This window comes from Gobio gobio, assembly GCF_949357685.1.
Source record: "Gobio gobio genome assembly, chromosome: 20".
NCBI lineage: Eukaryota > Metazoa > Chordata > Actinopteri > Cypriniformes > Gobionidae > Gobio > Gobio gobio.
This window is the reverse complement of record NC_137113.1, coordinates 17,085,610-17,106,877: the sequence shown is the minus strand read 5'-3', so window position 1 is coordinate 17,106,877 and position 21,268 is coordinate 17,085,610. Positions and strand designations below refer to the sequence as shown.

Below are 21,268 nucleotides of genomic sequence, written 5' to 3'. Positions count from 1 at the left end.
AACCTTTCCCAGTCTCAAGAGCATCAACTACCCTTTGTAAAAGGTACAAAGAAAATGTTCTTTTATAGATATATAACCCCTTCTTATTAAGCGTATACTCTGAGATTGCAACAATAAAAGTATGCTTTTGGTTCTTTAGCATGGCCTGCAAACTCACACCTATGTTAAAAGTAATTGTATTCATCAGAACACTGACTCAGAGCAACCAGGTTAAATGCATCTTCCTCTATGTTTACATCCCTACTAGTTCAAAATCATTTTCTGTGTCAACAAAAATATTACGTTTACATGTATTGGTATATGGATATGAAATTCACAAATAAAGATGAAAGCTCAGGCTTTTTAGAAGCAAGTACCTGGGTAACCAGCAGGAGTCCGGTGTGTCCGTCAGGTGATGGAACTGGAAGAAAAAGTCCTGAGAGAGAGTCCCTTGCACAGGTTTGCTATAGCCACAAGAAGACTGAGGAGAAAGGCATGGTCTCAGGTCCAATAAAACAAGCACATGAGTGACCTTTGAACCAATTGCTGCTATCTGTTCCCTGATAATACAAATGACTGAACAAAAACACAATCATGGCTAATGAAATCCTGTGAAGGAAATGTGTGTTGCACAAGATTCACACGTCTGTTCTTTAATGTCTGCATGATGAGAAAGACATACAAATGTGAAACTACACAGTGCTAGTATGAAAAGTGGACTTTGACATTTGTCTTCGCTGGTCAGTGTGACATTGAATCGCATGCAGTGTAAATGGTGCAAACTTCAGGAATACAGTACATATTGTTGCTAAGATCCATGTTCCGTTTACCAGATTTTCAGTGTAGTAAATAGCTCTCTCTGGTAATTTGCATTAACATTTTGCTGATTCAACCCATCATGTACAACTTTGCAGGTTAAAGTGACCATGAGGGAGGCCACTGGGACCCTTAAACCCTTATTAGCAAGAGTCTACCCATGCCACACCTCCTTTTAACACCTTTCAGCCGGTGAAGCATGACACAACATGACCTTATGCACACACACACTGTTTTCTTACCTCATTTGCCTCAGCATCATTATCACCGCAGTGTAGGAAGAACGTCCCAGCTGAACTTTGACATTCGACTGTAATGACAGATAAGATGCGAGCACCTTTGGATTTTGTAATCTGTTCTGATAATAGACAACGAAATGGAATAAATGAAAGTCGCCAAGGCCTCTGCGAATTTGAGTCTTGTCGATTGAAGTCTAATTTAGGTAAAAGTTGAAGTGATATACACACACTCAAAAAGGAAAATGTACAATGCAATGCCTCTCTCCACTTTCCATATTTGGTATGTGACCTCTTACTCATACTGAAACATTAAGGAACTGCCTTTAAAAATGCTGTTAAATTTTTTTATATATAGGCTACAGCTCTGGAAAAAATTAAGAGACCACTTTTTAGCTTCTTAATTTTTTTCCAGAGCTGTATATATATATATATTAGGGCTGTCAAAAGATTAATCGCGATTAATCGCATCCAAAATAAAAGTTTGTGTTTACATAATATATGTGTGTGTAGGCCTACTCTGTTAATTATTTATATATAAATACACACACAAGCATGTATATATTTCAGAAAAAAATATTATTTTTATATATAAAACATTTATATTTATATATATTATAGATTATATAAATGTATATACAGTATATACCACTTAACCTCATAAAAAAAACGTTCCTTTCTTCCCCTTTTTCCCTCCCTACTCTAGCCTGTGCTACACTGAGCAATGTACACGGTCTCAGTATTTCAGGCACTTGTTGCGCTTACTCGACTCTTCATGACCAATCGCTTCGTGTACTCCCAAGTTGTAAGTCGCTTTGGATAAAAGCGTCTGCTAAATGCATAAATGTAAATGTAAATATACATGCAAATATTTCTTAAATATATACATGAATGTGTGTGTATTTATATATAAATAATAATTAACAGAGTACACACACATATATTATGTAAACACAAACTTTTATTTTGGATGCGATTAATCGTTTGACAGCCCTAATATATATATATATATATATATATATTTCATTACCTTTTGCTTTAATGGCAGGTATACTAGTGAAAATTGCCTGAGAACTTGCACTATAGGTGATAAGTGCTCTTTCTCCAGAGAAACCCTTGATTAGAATTAATTTCCCCTGGGAAGACAGAATCCGTTTAAATCTCCCTGTATGTCTGAAAGCCGATCAATTTGACTGAGTTTTATGCAGGTAGGATGTCAGACGTGAGTGGAACCACACAATGGTGGGTGCTGATTTTTGTTTCTTTTTCAGCTCTTACTAACTCTGTTATTTGCAACAAAGCAACCCAGTATAAGCTTACGGTTGGGCTCCAAGCTCCTCGGAACATTTCCTACCCTTTCAGCGCGCTTAGGTTGGGGTCTGCAATGCAGATAGCCATAGACAAGATAAACGCAAATCCCTCTCTCAGTGGAAATTTCACCTTTGACTTCGTATACATGGACACAGACTGTAACGCAAAAATTTCACTTCAGGCTTTCATCGAGCAAGTAATGGAACAAAATTTATCAGCGCTATTTGGCCCACCCTGTCCTGAGGAGGCTGAAGTAAGTGTCTTAATTATTTTGGCATTTGATACAGGTAAATTACAGAAAGTGTAATTGTAATTATTGTTCATTATTATTAGTTATTATTATAAAGTTTTTTATCAGGTTTGAGAATGTTTGTGGTTTCAAAAGTTAAGTGCTAAATGTTAGATTAGATTAGTTTTCACCTACAGTATCGCCAAATAATTTTATGAACAGTCACATTCCCCCAAGGAGGTGATTTCACCAAGTACAACATGTTCCTGGATTAACATCCTTTTTGATCCAGCAACAACATTCCAATCAACCAATCAGATTTGAGGGACAAGTTTACAGTTGATGTCAAGTTTAGGTTTACAACCAGGATTAGGTAATTCACCTATCATTCCCTCTGATTTTAGGGATAAATTATAGGTAGGGTTAGGTTTAGGGACCGGATAGGATTAGGACAAAATTTTTAGACAGGAATGTTGTTCCAGGAACATGTCTTGCTTGGCAAAATCACTGCTTGCGCACTTTCCCTTAGGATGACGGCTAGGATACGTCGATAAAGTACAAGTAATATCATTATGAAGTCCACTTAATTATTGAGTTGCATATTACAAATATATCACAAAACTACGGGGCCCATTAGGGGACATGGTAATTGAATGACATGAGAGAAAAAAAGATATGCTTTTGCGTTCGCTATTTTTGCGCTCCTCCGAAACACTTTGCTTTCGCTTGAAAAACTGTTGTGTTCTAACATTCTCATTCATTTAAAAAGCATACACATTGTTCGCCAAGGTTTCTCAAGACAAAAAACATATTTCACCACATTAAATTACAATGAATGTCTTTAAAGATGCTTCGAAACATACACAGAATTGAACTGAATATTTTAAGACTTTTAAAATTCCTTAAAACATCCGAAATTCCCCCAAAATTTGTCCCAATCCCTTTAAATTATATAATATGCATGTAAACATATAAATAATTGTAGGCCTGCCCTGTACAAATACAAATTATATAAACATTTCAAGCTCTACGGTAGAATGCCGGCTCACCATTGGTTCACTAGAGCAAAACAACTCATGCGTGTAATGCTGACGTAGGAGCCACCATTCTGCCATTGAAAAAAGTGCTGTATTTATAAGTAAAGTAAACTGCGTAGGAGACTGACACAGACGGGAAGAAATTGTTGAATAAAGTCGTTGTTTTTTTTGTTTGTTGTTTTTTTTGCGCACAAATAGTATTCTCGTCGCTTCATAACATTAAGGTTGAACCACTGTCGTCACTCGTCACATGGACTATTTGAACAACTTTCTTACCTTTCTGGGCCTTGAAAGTGGTCATTTCATTGCTGTCTATGGAGGGGTCAGAAAGCTCTCGGATTTCATCAACAAATATCTTAATTTGTGTTCCGAAGATGAACGAAGGTCTTACGGGTTTGGAACGACATGAGGGTGAGTAATTAATTACAGAATTTTCATTTTTTTGGGCGAACTAACATTAACCCTTTAATGCTAGAAATAGCAAGCTAGCTTTGAGATCATAAGATCCCACCCTCCCTTCAGAACGCTCTCCAAAACAGATCAGAGTCTGCAAAACGTCACGAGAGACCGCGTGTATTACCTCGTGTCTCAAAGCACATAACATAAAAATATTAATGAACGTAAACAACTTACAGAGCTCTGACTTGACTGCTGCAGGTTCATTTCACCATTTATAGTGTTGCCATAGAAACGCATAAATCCGAGTCTGAGGGTGTGAAGTTGCCATATGTATACGAATATATATATGATTTGAACAGCTCCGGGTAGAACGTCACAGGTTGCCATCTTAATTACGGTTACGACATGGCGTGAACGCAGCATAAGCTCGTTGTTTTGGTTCAGGAGGAAAAGGTAAAAGGTGGCTGCTGTTTGTTTGCTGCGCTCAGTGACTGTCTACAACTCTGCATAGCTGATGAAGCACGAGTCATGAAACGCGCTGATGACGTGCGATGTCTGCGCAAGCAGGGCGCGAAGAGGTATGGAAATACATACATTGGTTGACAGGCAAGTTGGACATCCTATCAATGCATCCGGACCGAATGCAATGATTGGACGAACATTTTTTGGTCCTGAGACTTCCACTGAAGACATATGTTGTTGTTGTTGTTGTTTTTATATTAAGACCATTTCTATTGTTGATTGCTATAAGGATGTGAAGAGAGTTACCTTTAATATAACGTTTTTGCTTTACGTTTTTGTCCTCTAGGTCACTGGGCTTATTGCATCCACATGGAACATTCCCATGTTCGGCTTTGTTGGCCAGACCCCAAAAATGGATAACCTTCAGGTGTATGATACCTATATAAAAATTGTACCTCCCCTTAAAAGGTTTGGAGAAATCCTGCTTAAAACAATGGAATTTTTTGGATGGAAGCATGTTGGGATGATCGGAGGTTGTTCTGATACAAACACATGGGACAGTGTTGACGCTCTTTGGAAGTCTGTGGAAAAGCAACTCGGGGGCAAAGTAACAGTGACAGCTGGCATCAAGTTTGATACCAGTAACCTAGAACTTGCACAGAGAAACCTGCAAATCATTTCTAAGGTTGCTAGAGGTAAGTCAATAGTAGTCCTTATCTTTCAGCTCTTACAATATCTGGGTGGAGTTTACACAGTCAAAACGTGTCACAAATGTATCTTGCCCTTATGCCCTTGTGGCTTGCTGCTCTTTAAGCTATTAGTTGGCATACGATGAGTGAACTTGACCTGCAGTTTAACTGTTATAATATCAAAGTCCTTGATAAATGTGCATTGTTCTCAAGCCCCATTCTCTATTGTTAAGGACTGGTCATCCATTTGATTTTAAAGATGATCTGTTGTGTGATTACAATGTACAGCTTCTGCATATGCATACATTGCTGCACTATAATGTTATATAAGGTTTTCTATAAGGTTATAATGTTACTGCCATTCTGTTCATTCTAGTCGTGGTTGTGCTTGCCAATGCTGAAGACTCCACGTCTCTGATGTTAGAAGCTCAGAAACAAGGCATGATGAACGGAGAGTATGTTTTCCTTCTCGTTCAGCAGTTTGAGGTCAGTGGCAAAGTGGTGAGTAAGTGAGTTATTCACCGAATAATGTACAATAATGCTTAAATCATGGGGGAAAAAATATTTTAAAGGTTTAAAACATAACGGAATACTTCCATTTATTTTTCTATATTGTCATGAAACAGATTTAACATATTGGAATGTAAACATAATTACAATGCACTATTTTATTTCAAATACCTAGTTCAAAACTTTTGTAAATTTTTGGTGGATTGTTTCCTTTGAACTAAAATTCCAACACACAGATAAATAGGGTGTCAAAATTGTACCTTTAGGGGTACAACAGCTTGTCGCTGGGGCAGTACCCTTAAAAGGACATATTTGTACCTGTTTTACTCCTAAAAGGTGCATATTAGTACCTTAGAGTACAAATATGTACCTTAAGGTCCTAGTATGAACCTTTTTGTGGTAAAAAAGGTGCAAATGTGTCCTTTTAAGGGTACTGCCCCAGCGACAAGCTGTTGTACCCCTAAAGGTACAATTTTGACACCCTATTTCTCTGTGTGAATATTACTTATAACTTGAGTGTACAGGGAACATTCTCAGAACTTCTTAATGTTCTGGCAGGGTTCTCTTAATGTTATGAACAAACATTCTTCCTGTAATATTAATAAAAACTTTTGTTCAAAGTTGTACTCAAAATGTTTGCACAAAAACATATATATTGTACATCATTCATGGAAAGTTTTTTTGTTGTTGTTGTTCATCTAACATTTTTTTAATGTTACCCCTTGTTTTAGAATATTCAGAAAACATTCAAAAGTAACGTCCCTATAATGTTTTCAAAATGGAATGTTTCCTTAAAGGTGCAGTGTGTGGTATTTATGAGGATCTTTTGACAGAAATGCAATATAATATACATAACTATGTTTTCAGTGGTGTATAAAGACCTTACATACTGAACCGTTATGTTTTTATAAACCCAGAATGAGTCATTTCTATCTACATACACACGCGGGTCCCCTTACAGTGAAGTCACCATTTTGCACCGCCATGTTTCTACAGTAGCCCTAAACGGACAAATTGCTCTACAGAGCACTAGCTACTCTCTGCTGTCTCAGACAATGATATCTTTGTCCTGTGTCGGCCACCGTAGCTTCTCTATGTGCTTCGAAAGGGTGGGGTGAGCGGTGGGCGGTTGCAATTCACAACCTCACCACTAGATGCTGCTAAAATTTACACAGTGCACCTTTAACGTTCACATAACCAAGAAAAAATGGCTTTTAAACATTTAGGCCCGGTTTCACAAACAGGGTTTAGATTAAGCCAGGATTAGGCCTTAGTTCAATTAGGGCATTTAAGTAGCTTTTATAAACGTGCCTTATAAAAAACACATTACTGGTGTGCATATTGAGACAAAACAATGGAACTGACATATTTAGAAATCAAATCTCAAACATGCATTTTTGTCTGGGACTAGCTTAAGCCTTGTCTGTGAAACCTGGGGGGTATTCCAGAAAGCAGGTTATGTGACATACCCGGGTATGTTTAAGAGTAAGTAAGCGGATAATCTCAACTTTCGGTTCCAAAAACGGAGGTAATTTTTAGGGTATGTAAGTAGCCATAGCAACTCACTCTCTGAACATAACCTTATTATGTTGCCGGGTTAGTTTGCTTAAGAGGTATTCAGATGCATGTTATATAATCAATAAAGTTATATTAATATACTTATATAATATATATGTTTATGTAATATACAATATTATATATTCATTCTAAAGCACTATTACAACAAGGTAATGCTTGAATGTTAACTCAATTCAAATAAATGTATTATTTATTTTATTGTCATCTCACACATGGATCTGCATTCAACTAATTAGCAACAAACAAACAATATAATCCTTATTCTCAGTGAATAAAGAATACTTATTAAATGTAAAGGTTAAAAAAAATTATTGCACAACCACCAAATAGTTGGCGATGTGCTTTAAGTAGGTTATGTAAATCGCCATTAAACAAAATAAGAAGGAAGTAGAATGGTGCGCTTTTTCTTAGCATCTGTTTCCATGGTGAATCATCGTTTTTTTTTTTTTTTTGCTCTGTTGAGAATGTCTTGTGTGTTAACCGGGAACATACTCTGAGTTGTCTGAACTTACTCCGGGACTCGTTTTTGGAACCAGCACACCTCAAGTAAGAAAGGTTTGGGTTAATCAACCGAGAGTTCAAGGTATATGTGACGGTAAGTTAACCTTGCTTTCTGGAATACCCCCCCGGGGGTTAAAAAAATTATGTTTTGAACATTCAGAGAACATTCAGAAATAAAGTTTTTAGTAACTTAGTGGCAATGTTAGCAAAATGTTCTTAAAACATATTTTTTTGCATGGGCAAACTAAAAAAAGGTCACAAATTGTCAGTGAATTGAATATTTATTTCTGGGTAATAACAATGAAAATGCTCAATGTTTTTATTATGTTTTTCTTTTCTTTTTTGTATACAATGTATGTATTGATACTGAAATTGAATTGAAAAAATTAATAAATATTTTCTGGAGTAAAATAGAGTAACTATTAGCTCCTGTCACCCCCATGCCTTTCTGTGCCTAAGAGAGTATTTTTCTCCAAAACGTGTTGACTTTATTGTCACTATAATTAATAAAACAGAGTATGTAATTCAGACATATATTGAGTTGGTGGAAATATTTATATGCCTAAACGGTGTTCAATTGTCTATTTGACACTTTTTTGTCTTGTATTAATTCATATGACAAAGTCATATAAAAGTTATAGACAAAGTCATCTGAATCAGATTGTGACAAGTCTCTTTTACCTACATAGATACCTACTCTCACTTTTTCTCCCATTAGGACAACCTGTGGAAGTCTGCTCTGGGTAACAGAAATAAAACAATGCTGAAGGCTTTTGACATGGTGTTTGTACTCGCTCAGAAGTCCTATGACGGGTATGACTACTATGACTTTTTCGAGCAGGTTTATGAGAGATTGAAAGGGGCTCCTTTTTATAGCAACCTGTCCTCGGAAAAAGAGGTGAGAATATTTTATGAATATTTAATCATTTTTATTTTGTCACGCATAATTTAGTCACATTTTAATTCATTTTATATTCTGCATTTGATGTTTTAGGTAAGCTCATACGCCGCCTATTTACATGACGCGGTTCTACTTTATGCCATGGGCCTTAAAGAAGCCTTTAAAAATAGTAAAGACTTCCGTCATGGACGAGAGATTTTCCAGAACCTCAGGGAGAGGACCACCATTAGGTTTTATGGTAATTCTGTCACGCATGCAAGTTTGTACAGCCTCTTAGTTGTTCCTATATTAATTGTAAATAACCAAAATAAAAATTTCAACAGGGGCTTCAGGTCTGGTTCATTTTGATGAATATGGAGAGAGGAACCTTGACTATTCAGTATATGACCTGCAACAAACAGAAAATATCATAAAGTTTGTCTCTGTTTTGGACTTTGACAGCCAGACCAAAACGATCAAGTAAGACCAAAAATATTCCATATGATCGTATTACTGATGCTCAACACTGAATCTCTGACTGTATGGAAAATGTTTTGCAGACCCACATCAATGTTTTCTAACATAGTTTGGCAAAATGGAAAACCTCCACAAGATAATCCAGCCTGTGGTTTCAATAATGAGCTCTGTGAATGGTTAGAAAATGGTAAATGGACATTACTAGATTCGCTAGATTTCTATGGTCATAAGTAGTCTTTTTATGTATTTCAAAGGACCATGTCTTGTCACTCGATTCCAGAGGTATCTCTTGTGATTCTGCTGGTGGCTTTGCCTGTGCTAGGAGTGGCAGCAGTGGCTTTGATCACTTTGCTGACTCTACAGAAGATCCGTCTACAATCCCGCCTGGAAGAGTCCAACTGGTGGCTAATTGACTACAGCGACATAACTATCCTTAGAGAACCCAAAGTAAGATTCACTTGTCCTTTCAATCTAGTTTGTTTTTGTTACTCATTTTTTACTCTTTACTTTATTTATTAAGGTGCATTAAGCGATTTCTGAGAAATGTAAATCAGACTGATCACAATAACATCACAGCACTCTCGTAGCCAATCAGCAATAGTACGCTCAAAATGGGGGAGGAGAGAGAGTGAGCAAGCAGGACATTTGTAGAAAGACTGTAGAAAGAGAGATGGCTGAGATATTACCAAAGAGGAAATGGTCAAATGAATATAATTAGAAAAAGATCAGACAAGAGCTAGGACAACTTCATGTTAAAAAAGCTTTCCTGCGTAGGAGGAGGAGAGCGGTAACAGCGCATTCACACGGGGTGTCAGCGTTAACGCTTGACAGAGGGCGTGGCTGAAGCTTGGCGCTGATGCGACAACAGCCAATCACATTACTTGCCGCGTCTGCTCTAGGGATGCACGACAAAATTGGCTAGCGTCTGCTCTAGGGTATTTGCATAGAGCGATCTGATTGGATGACGCCTGCGTTGGCGCTTGAAAAATTCAACTTCTGCCGCTTGCAACGCGACGCGACGGAACCCACAATTCAGTTTGGCAACGCATGACATCACCCATTCAAAGTAAATGAGAAGCGTTAACGCTGACGCCTGGTGTGAATGCAGCGTAAGGCCTAAAAATGGACACTGGGGGCCCTATTATACACCCGGCGCAATGCGACACCAGGCACGGCGCAAGTGTTCTTTGCTAGTTTCAGCCTGACGCAGTTATCATTTTCACGTACAGCGCCACATTGTTTAAACTGGCTTTTAAAAGGGAATGGGAGATGAGACTCTGATTGGTTAATTGCAATTTACGCCCAAAACACACCCATTACTCAATAAGAGACTAGGTACAACCCTTTTGGACCATTTTTGGACTGTTTTTTCCATCATTAAACTAGCAAAAGTGTATTCAGACACCTGTGCCATGCGCATCAGACCATTCGTTCAGATCGTTAAAATAGGGCCCTGAGGTTGCTTTGTTTCTGCTCGATATGCGAGTAACATTGGTTTTGCTGTGTTTCACAGAACCAATATATGCAGGTGTTGTAAAATTAGCTTTAGTAATGGGAAAATCTGATTCACCAGCTTTTATTCGTTGCCTGTGTTGCATAGTGTGTTTGTTATTTTGTGGGCGGGGCAATGAAGGGAGGGGTATGTTTGTTTGGGTGTCGATTTCAAATATCAACAGTGTATCTCAGAAATAACTTACTGCACCTTTAATTATTCGGAGTGTCTATTTACACCAAGTGCAAATAGTGTTGCCTTGTTTGCAAATGCAAATTCGCACTAGCTCCGCCTAACAATGCCTGATTAATAATAATAGGCTAATATTGCCTCCATTTAGACTAGCATCAAACCAATAGCAATTCTAACCAGCAATGTAGATGTAATGTCTGAATGTGGCATAAACCAGCCTTGACCAGCATACTGGTCTAACCAGCTAATAAGCTGGTGTTTTTTATAGTAAGGTAAGTAAAAAATGGCCAAAAATGCCCATCCACATATAAATATACACTATAAAATACCATCATATTATTAATGACTGATTATGGGTTTTACAGGGAACACAATCACTGTCTGTAAATACAACACCAAGCAAATGTGGAAGTGGTGGCTCTCAATCTGTGCTCTCCACAAACAGCTGTAGTGCTAAAGAAGCCATCTACACTACTATTGGACTCTTTCAGGTACAAATTCTGAATTACATGTTAAAACATAATTGCACAAACCCAAATATTTAAGCTGGCACCCATTTTTTTTGCCTATGGTGCAGGGAAACGAGGTGGGCATAAAGTATTTGGAAAACCAAATCCTTACTGATGTCAAGAAACCATCTGTCATCGCAGAGTTCAATATGGTAAAATTTCAGATATTTTCAGAGATTGAGTTTTATCCCAACAGGTCACAGGCCAATTGCTAGGACTCTAATACTTGTGTTTATTCCTGCTATAGCTGAAAGAAATGAAACACGAGAACCTGGTACAGTTCTTTGGGGTGTGTATTGATCCGCCAAATGTCTGTATCGTCATGCAGTACTGCAAGAAAGGAAGCTTGAAGGTGTGTATACAGTAGGGTTGGGAACTGAACTGTGTGTGTGTATATATATATATATATATATATATATATATATATATATATATATATATATATATATATATATATATATATATATATATATATATATATGTATATAATATAGGAACCGATTCTAGCAAGTCTATTACTCTGCCAGTGTGGGAGATTGCCCCAATTGACCAGGAATCCGATTGTTCATGACAACGGAACATACTAAAATACTCAGATCAGATACTTGGTTGCGAATTGAAAAAACACAACTACCAGTTTAATACAACTCCCAAAAAGATCACTCTTATCATATGTAAAACATACTGCACATACAGTAGAGTGCAATGAGCCAGTTCTTTTTAGTGATTCAAATCATTTCAAATGATTCATGTAAATGTTGCAGTGTGTGAACACAACCACCCTAGAATAATGATACAAATCCATTCATTCCTTTTTTTAACCCTTACAAAGCCTAAACACTCTCAATAATCAATTTTAATTTTCATGCTCCGCCCACGACCACTGACGGACTTTCCCATATTAGCATATTTCCGCCCTCAGCCAGTTGTACACTTTCCGCCAAGGCAGCACTTTATGGCTGAATCCGAAATCGCCCCCTATACCCTTAAATAGGGCATTATTTGAGGGGACAGGCATTTGTAGTGGTGTCCGAAACCATAGTGGACATTATTGAGTGCACTTATTCGATCCCACATTGCACCACAATAACGAGTGTACAGCCGATGTACACTCAACGGCTGTCCGACTTCACGCACTCGTTTTCATTCACTCCTTCAAGTGAACTATATTAGTGGACTAACGTGGGGAATAGTGAATGATGGTTTAGGGGGGGCGATTTCGGATTCAGCCCATGTGTCTACACACCCCACGGAAGAGAGGGGTGGGGTGAGCAGTAGCTCATTATCATTTAAAGAGACATGCACCGAAACGGGTCGCTGTGAACAGTAGGCTACTGTTTTTGAAGAGGTAAAAAGGGTGTTGTTTTACACAAACATTGAGGAATTTTAACGAAAGTATGTTACAGACTTTACATGAAGACCCTAAAGAATCAAACCAACTTGTGGAAAATGGGCATCCGATGACACCTTTAATACATTGAGAATGATAATTTATGGAAACAAGGAACATGGGCCAATTATTGTAATGCATTTATAAGGGCGGCACGGTGACTCACTGTTGCCTCAAAGCAAGAAGGTCCACGGTTCAAGCCCTGGCTGAGTCTTTTCTGTGTGGAGTTTGCATGTAGTCAGCGTGGGTTTCCCCCACACAGTTCAAAGACATGCAGGTTAGATGGATTGGATATGTCAAATTGGCCGTAGGTGTGTGTGAGTGTGTCCTGAGTGAGCACTCTCAGTGTTGTGTTGCATCAGAAAGGGCGTAAAACCTGTGCCATTGTGTGTGCGGATTATTCCAATAAAGCGGACCCTGTAAATGAGCGGGACTATATATTGTATTGCATTTATGCTGCCTTCAAAATAAAGGCATTTGAAAATCTGTAAAAACATACATATTTAGTATTGAAATATCATACTTTACCAGTTACAGGACTAATTAGAATTAAGTTTGAAACGTATATAACATGTCCACATCATCAGACTCATAGTATATCTGTTATTCTGCTTTTGAAACATCAGGATGTTCTTTGGAATAGTGAAATTGAGTTGGACTGGATGTTCAAATTGTCATTTGCCTATGACATTGTTAATGTGAGTATGTTGTTTAAATGTAATGTCTTTAATTGCATTATATCATTTAGATTTCTAGTTTATTTATAACAACAATGTAATTTGGAACAAGACTGGTCTGCTTTTCTACCACTGTGAGTTTGTGGTATGTTCTTTACAGGGCATGGAGTACATACATAAGAGCAGCCTGAAGTCTCATGGAAATCTGAGGCCCAGTACGTGCTTGGTGGACAGCAGGTTGCAGATCAAACTCTCTGGCTTTGGCCTGTGGGAGTTCAAGCATGGCACCAAACATAGACTGGTCCCACTGGAAAATCCAAAGTATGAAGAGATGTTCTGGACTGCTCCTGAGTTTTTGAGAGAAGTCTACTACCCTTTCAGCGGCAGCCAGAAAGGAGATGTCTTTAGCTTTGCCATAATCATGCGAGAGCTGATGTACAGTACAGAGGTGGGCCCATACCATGACGTTCACCTGGAACCAAAAGGTAATGCTTGTGTTGTATTTCTTAACCCTATAAAGGTCACATGTCTTTTTTCCTGCATGTGAAATCTTTATGGATTTTTAAGAAATTAAATATAAGAATAACTTACACTCACCTAAAGGATTATTAGGAACACCATACTAATACTGTGTTTGACCCGCTTTCGCCTTCAGAACTGCCTTAATTCTACGTGGCATTGATTGAACAAGGTGCTGAAAGCATTCTTTAGAAATGTTGGCCCATATTGATAGGATAGCATCTTGCAGTTGATGGAGATTTGTGGGATGCACATCCAGGGCACGAAGCTCCCGTTCCACTACATCCCAAAGATGCTCTATTGGGTTGAGATCTGGTGACTGTGGGGGTCATTTTAGTACAGTGAACTCGTTGTCATGTTCAAGAAACCAATTTGAAATGACTCGAGCTTTGTGACATGGTGCATTATCCTGCTGGAAGTAGCCATCAGAGGATGGGTACATGGTGGTCATAAAGGGATGGACATGGTCAGAAACAATGCTCAGGTAGGCCGGGGCATTTAAATGATGCCCAATTGGCAGTAAGGGGCCTAAAGTGTGCCAAGAAAACATCCCCCACACCATTACACCACCACCACCAGCCTGCACAGTGGTAACAAGGCATGATGGATCCATGTTCTCATTCTGTTTACGCCAAATTCTGACTCTACCATCTGAATGTCTCAACAGAACTCGAGACTCATCAGACCAGGCAACATTTTTCCAGTCTTCAACTGTCCAATTTTGGTGAGCTCGTGCAAATTGTAGCCTCTTTTTCCTATTTGTAGTGGAGATGAGTGGTACCCGGTGGGGTCTTCTGCTGTTGTAGCCCATCCGCCTCAAGGTTGTGCGTGTTGTGGCTTCACAAATGCTTTGCTGCATACCTCGGTTGTAATGAGTGGTTATTTCAGTCAAAGTTGCTCTTCTATCAGCTTGAATCAGTCGGCCCATTCTCCTCTGACCTCTAGCATCAACAAGGCATTTTCGCCCACAGGACTTCCGCATACTGGATGTTTTTCCCTTTTCATACCATTCTTTGCAAACCCTAGAAATGGTTGTGCGTGAAAATCCCAGTAACTGAGCAGATTGTGAAATACTCAGACTGGCCCGTCTGGCACCAACAACCATGCCACGCTCAAAATTGCTTAAATCACCTTTCTTTCCCATTCTGACATTCAGTTTGGAGTTCAGGAGATTGTCTTGACCAGGACCACACCCCTAAATGCATTGAAGCAACTGCCATGTGATTGGTTGATTAGATAATTGCATTAATGAGAAATTGAACAGGTGTTCCTAATAATCCTTTAGGTGAGTGTATATTGGTAATATATTTTAAGACGAACACTTACTGGACTGAAGCAGATTAGGTTTATTTGATTACCACTGTCCATCTATGTGTAAACTGCTTGTTATTTACTGTTATTGTGAAGCGTCCTTGAGCTTGGGAAAGGCGCTATATAAATTAAACTTATTATTATTAGTAGTATTATTATTACCATGTTAAAATGGATCAAATATGATATATCTGGCTTTTTAAATCACATGTATTTGTACATACCTCAATCATCATTGTATTGTATTGCATTGTATTATGTTTCGCCCCCCACGATAAAAACAACAGAGCTTTGATCATAAAACAAAGTATTTAAATATCATCTTACTAAGAAATAATATTAGGAGGTAGAGCGACAACTGATATTTATATACATTTTATCCAAGTAGTCTGCTATACTGTTATAAAGATCTCATTGATTTATATTACAAGCTGTACGAATTTCATCTTATTTTTGCCATTTAAATATCAGCAATTGCAAATTTTTTTGCTCAGTTTGGGCCTCTGAATAAGGTGTTTTTTCCTTCTCAAGTATGATCTCGATACTCTCATACAATATCATACCATATGAACGATAAACAAAAATTTGGCATTCTGAAGGTTCAGTAAACTGAATTTCAATAAATATTTGATCTTTATTTAATATAATTACAGGACTAACATAGTTTTGCTTAGCCAACTGGATTAAGTTTGGCTTCTCAGTTTGTGTGTTATTACATTCATTAGAGATTATCAAGATGTTAAGGATGCCTATGAGCGAGGAGCCCCTTAGACCAACCTTGTCTGCTGACATGTGTGATGAACGTCTCATCCCCTTGTTAAAAGCCTGCTGGAGTGAGAACCCAGACCACAGACCCCCATTCACCAGTATCAGGAGACAACTGCGTGAGGCATGTCCTGAAAGGTGAATGTCTAATGTAGCTGTCTGCCCAATGATCCTGACTCTCCTAAGCGTATTTAGTTTTAGTTATTCTAAGCTGTTTTATCAATTTCCAGCCATACCAATATCCTGGACAACATGGTGAGCAAACTCGAGAAATACGCCAATCATCTGGAAGAAGTAGTGGAGGAGAGAACCAATCAGCTCACAGCAGAGAAAAGCAGAGCAGATAAGCTTCTATCTAGCATGCTGCCAAGGTAAACAAACTGTTATAGCATCATTGGGACAGTGACATTTTGTTAATGTGTTTTTCATTACTCATTATATCAGCTAGCAACAATTGCCACCAACGCAGAGTTACATACTAGATGGTTATATATATTTTATATGGGTAGACATAAAAACATTTTAAGATTGAATTATACAACCCCAAATCAGAAAAAGTTGGGACAGTATGGAAAACGCAAAAAAAAAAAAATGAAGTGATTTCTAAATTTACTTTTACTTGTATTTTATTGCAGACAATATGAACACAAAATATTTCATGTTTTGTCTGGTCAACTTCATGTCATTTGTAAATATGCATCCTTTCCTGTCATTCAGACCTGCAACACATTTAAAAAAAAAGTCGGGACAGGAGCAATTTAGGGCTAGTAATGAGGTAAAATAGTTAAATAATGATGTGATTTGAAACAGGTGATGTCAACAGGTGATTGTAATTATGATTTGGTACAAAAGCAGCATCCAAGAAAGGTCTAATCCTTTAGGAGCAAAGATGGGCCGAGGATCGCCGGTTTGCCAACAAATACGTGAGAAAATTATTGAAATGTTTAAAAACAATGTTCCTCAAAGAAAGATAGGAAGAGATTTGGATATTTCACATTCAACAGTGCATAACATAATTAAAAGATTCAAGGAATCTGGAGTAATTTCAGTGCGTAAAGGACAAGGGCGCAAGCCTAAGCTGAACAACCGTGATCTCCGATCCCTCAGGCGGCACTGCATCAAGAATCGTCATTCATCTATAAGCGATATCACCACATGGGCTCAGGACTACTTTGGCAAACCTTTGTCAAGTACCACAATACGTAGTTACATCCACAAATGCCAGTTAAAACTGTACTGTGCCAAAAGGAAGCCCTATGTTAACAGTGTCCAGAAGCGCCGTCGACTTCTCTGGGCTCGGAGGCATCTGGGATGGACCATCACACAGTGGAAACGTGTACTGTGGTCAGATGAATCAGTATTTCAGGTATTTTTTGGGAGGAATGGACGCTGTGTGCTCCGGACCAAAGAAGAAAAGGATCATCCAGACTGTTACCAGCAACAAGTCCAAAAGCCAAGGTCTGTCATGGTATGGGGTTGTGTCAGTGCCCTTGGCAAAGGTAACTTGCACTTCTGTGAAGCCACCATTAATGCTGAAAAGTACATAGAGATTTTGGAGCATAATATGCTGCCTTCAAGAAGCCTGCAGTCCCGACCTGTCTCCAATAGAGAATGTGTGGCGCATTTTAAAGCGCAAAATGCGACAACGAAGACCCCGTACTGTTGCCCACCTTATGACTTGTTTGCAGGAAGAATGGGACAAAATTACACCTGAAACACTTCATCACTTGGTGTCTTCAGTCCCTAAACGTCTTTTAAGTGTTGTGAAAAGGAATAGCAACATTACAAAGTGGTAAATGCTTTACTGTCCCAACTTTTTTTGAAATGTGTTGCAGGTCTGAATGACAGGAAAGGATGCATATTTACAAATGACATGAAGTTGACCAGACAAAACATGAAATATTTTTGTTCATATTGTCTGCAATGAAATACAAGTCAAAGTAAATTTAGAAATCACTTCTTTTTTTTTTTTTTTGCGTTTTCCATACTGTCCCAACTTTTTCTGATTTGGGGTTGTAATTAATGCTGTCACATCAATTATTAATTGAGATTAATTGCATCTAAGCAATCCTGATTAATCGATTTGACAGCACTAATTATAATAGAGTTATGTATGTAATCTTACACTGTTAAACACCCGTCCCTCGGATGAGACGTTAAACCGAGGTCCTGACTCTTTGTGGTCATTAAAAATCCCAGGATGCCCATCGATAAAGAGTAGGGGTGTAACCCCGGCATCCTGGCCAAATTTGCCCATTGGCCCCTGTCCATCATGGCCTCCTAATCATCCCCATATATATACGATTGGTATCATCACTCTGTCTCCTCTCCACCAATCAGCTGGTGTGTGGAGAGGAGATCAGCAGCAGGTGGATGCTGCACATTGGTGGTGGTTGAGGAGATTCCCCCCTTCTATGTAAAGCGCTTTGAGTGCCTAGAAAAGCGCTATATAAATGTAACAAATTATTATTATTATTATAAAATTGTGTGAAATTACAGTATAGTCCAGGTTAATAATTACAGTAAATTCACAGTACTACTTCTCTTGTATCTAACTGCACTTTTACGTGGTTGTGTTATATTATTACTCTTGAGATCTGCTTTATCACACCACAGAATATTTTTTTTTTTACATCACCATGTCCCCTTAGGGGCTCCATACTTTCACATATACATTCATATACATTTAACCTAAAATCTAAGCATTGATAAAAACTCATGGACATGTTATGTGTAATACTTGCATTTTCAGTGATGGCAGTGTGTTTTTTACAGGTATATTGCTGATCAGCTAATGGCTGGGAAATCAGTGGAGCCTAGAGGTTATGACATGGTCACCATCTTTTTCTCTGACATTGTGGGTTTCACCACCATGTGCTCCATTAGCTCAGCTCTGGAGGTGGTCACCCTCCTCAATGACCTCTACAGTCTTTTTGATGAGATCATCAAGCTATATGATGTCTACAAGGTAAATGAAGCAAACTCGCCTAGGTATCCAGCAACCTGTTTATGGATGCAGAATTCTGTCAATATTTGCTGCTCATTATTTATCATTTGCACGAGTTTCAAAAATGCTGTGTAGCATAATGTTGCCAGATTTGTAGCATAATGTGACGTAAACGGATGAAGGACTGAATGAATGCTATTGATTCATGCTAAAAGAATAAACTATTTTATTTACATTTACTTTCACTATTTTCTTGATTAAATTGTTCTTGTAGGTGGAGACCATAGGGGATGCATATATGGTGGCCAGTGGGCTGCCTATCAGTAACGGTAATCTTCATGCTGAGGAAATCTCTACTATGGCACTCCACTTCCTCTTTGACCTCAAAAGATTTAAAATTAGCCATCTGCCTAATGAGAAACTGGCCCTACGTATTGGGATCAATTCTGGTATGCAAGTATACTGTACTATAAGTGTATTGTGGGCTATACATGTTGTAAGAGATGTACAAGAAATTATACTTTAAAAATTGTCTGTCACTTGCATATACAGGCCCAGTGGTTGCTGGAGTTGTGGGTAATACAATGCCTCGGTACTGTTTATTTGGAGATACAGTAAACACGGCTTCTAGGATGGAGAGCAACAGCCTTCGTAAGGATTTTTCGTATTATTTTTTAGCAACTATTGTTGTGGAAAAAGTATTTTCCTCTTTGCAAGAAATCACTCGAGTCATGGAGTTCCAGATGCCAAAGCTTAGACTTTATTGATGGAGACGACAAAGCTGAAATGCCTGCAGAACATCTAAACATCTCACTCAAAACTCTCATTCTTATACAGTTTTTTATCTCTCGTTTACATTTTGCTTAAAAACCGCCCATGAATGATATCTTAATAATACTTTTATGTTTAAGTTTTGAGAACGTTATTAAAAACCAGATAACTTTGAATGAAAAGTTCTATTAACGTCACTCAAAGAACATTTGATCATAACTTTGAGAGAACCAAGCCAGAACATTAGCCAAAGTTCTAAGAATGTTCCCTGTTATCTGGGTATAGACTATATTTAACCTATGTTATACACTCTAAAAAAAAAAAAAGGTTCTTTATGGCACCAAAAATTGTTATTGGCTCGTAATCATAGGGGAACCTTTTTAAGTGCTATATAGTGCCAATTTTGGTGCTTCAGTGGTTCTTCACCGGTTCTTTGACTATTTCTTTGGCTACCATATACAGAACTTAAGATATGATGCTATATAGCACCAAAAGTGGCTCCTCTATGATTACGATGAAGAACCATTTTTGGTGCCATATAGAACTTTTTTTTTTGAGTGTATTAGTCTACATTTATATTTCTCTGTAAAACAAATATTTCCAAATGTATTTTATTTATAGAGGTTAAATCTTGCTCATTTCCTTTTCAGCACTAAGAATCCACATCTCTCAGAGCACTGCTGATATTCTACTCAAGAATGGAAGTTTTGAACTGGAGGAGAGGGGCGATATTGAAATAAAGGTTTGTATAATGAAACCATACAGTCCAAAAGTCTCAGATCACACTCAAATCTGCTATATTTTTTCCATTTATACCTACATGATATAGGGTTGTGAACAATACAAAAAAAGATAAATGTTAAAACAAATATATCTAATTAAAATATATTTTCACTGGTGGTCTCAGACTTCTAAACAGTGTCTACTGTCGTGCCTTTGTGAATCTAATCATATCTCTGATGTGTTTTCTAGGGAAAGGGGACACAGAAAACCTTCTGGTTGACAGGCAAAACTGGATTCAGGTTTCCACCCACTGGCCAGGACTATGATTCAAGTCCTAAATCAGGAACAGATGTAAGTATCAATCCACTTATGGTTATTTTTATTTACAATTTAAGGTGTTTGTTCATGAAACAAAGTGCTAATTGAAAGGAAGTGCTATATGAAGACCTGACACACTGTATATGGACAGTCTTGCACTGTCATGTCTAAACAGGAGAAAACTAAAACAACCTCAGCAAACGATGGAGATTTTAAAGACAGAAGAGCAATCCAGCGGACCCCAGCCTTGGCTAAAATGGCAGAAATGCACACACTTACTGTACCCGATATCTAATTTGACTGTGATTTTATATACTCTTGGATATTAGGACATAACAACAAATAGTGTTTAAACTTTATACATTTTTATTTAAAAATGTATTTTTGAAAGAAAAAAAAACGTTGTCAATAAAGAACATGTCAAGACAACATCTTGTAAAAGATTTTAATTACTAAAAATATTTCAAAAATATTTTTTCACATTTAATGCAAGATAAAAACGATGTTTTTCTGATCTGTTACACTAAAGATTACCAATTGATAGTACCTC

At 37.8% G+C, this 21,268-nt stretch overlaps 1 protein-coding gene across 1 annotated transcript; it reads left to right on the top strand.

The window, feature by feature from the left end:
- Positions 1–300: 300 nt before the first annotated feature.
- Positions 301–21,013, top strand: gucy2g (guanylate cyclase 2g; the record flags this gene model as incomplete). The annotated part of the gene is made up of 22 exons (XM_079845564.1): positions 301–484; positions 2,303–2,595; positions 4,816–5,164; positions 5,535–5,659; positions 8,466–8,645; positions 8,742–8,886; positions 8,972–9,107; positions 9,188–9,291; positions 9,385–9,551; positions 11,154–11,279; positions 11,366–11,449; positions 11,545–11,649; positions 13,314–13,385; positions 13,525–13,849; positions 15,920–16,097; positions 16,190–16,330; positions 18,735–18,927; positions 19,181–19,355; positions 19,459–19,557; positions 20,328–20,419; positions 20,650–20,751; positions 20,870–21,013. The coding sequence occupies 22 exons, from the start codon at positions 301–303 to the stop codon at positions 21,011–21,013; spliced, it is 3,519 nt and encodes a 1,172-aa protein (XP_079701690.1).
- Positions 21,014–21,268: the final 255 nt, after the last annotated feature.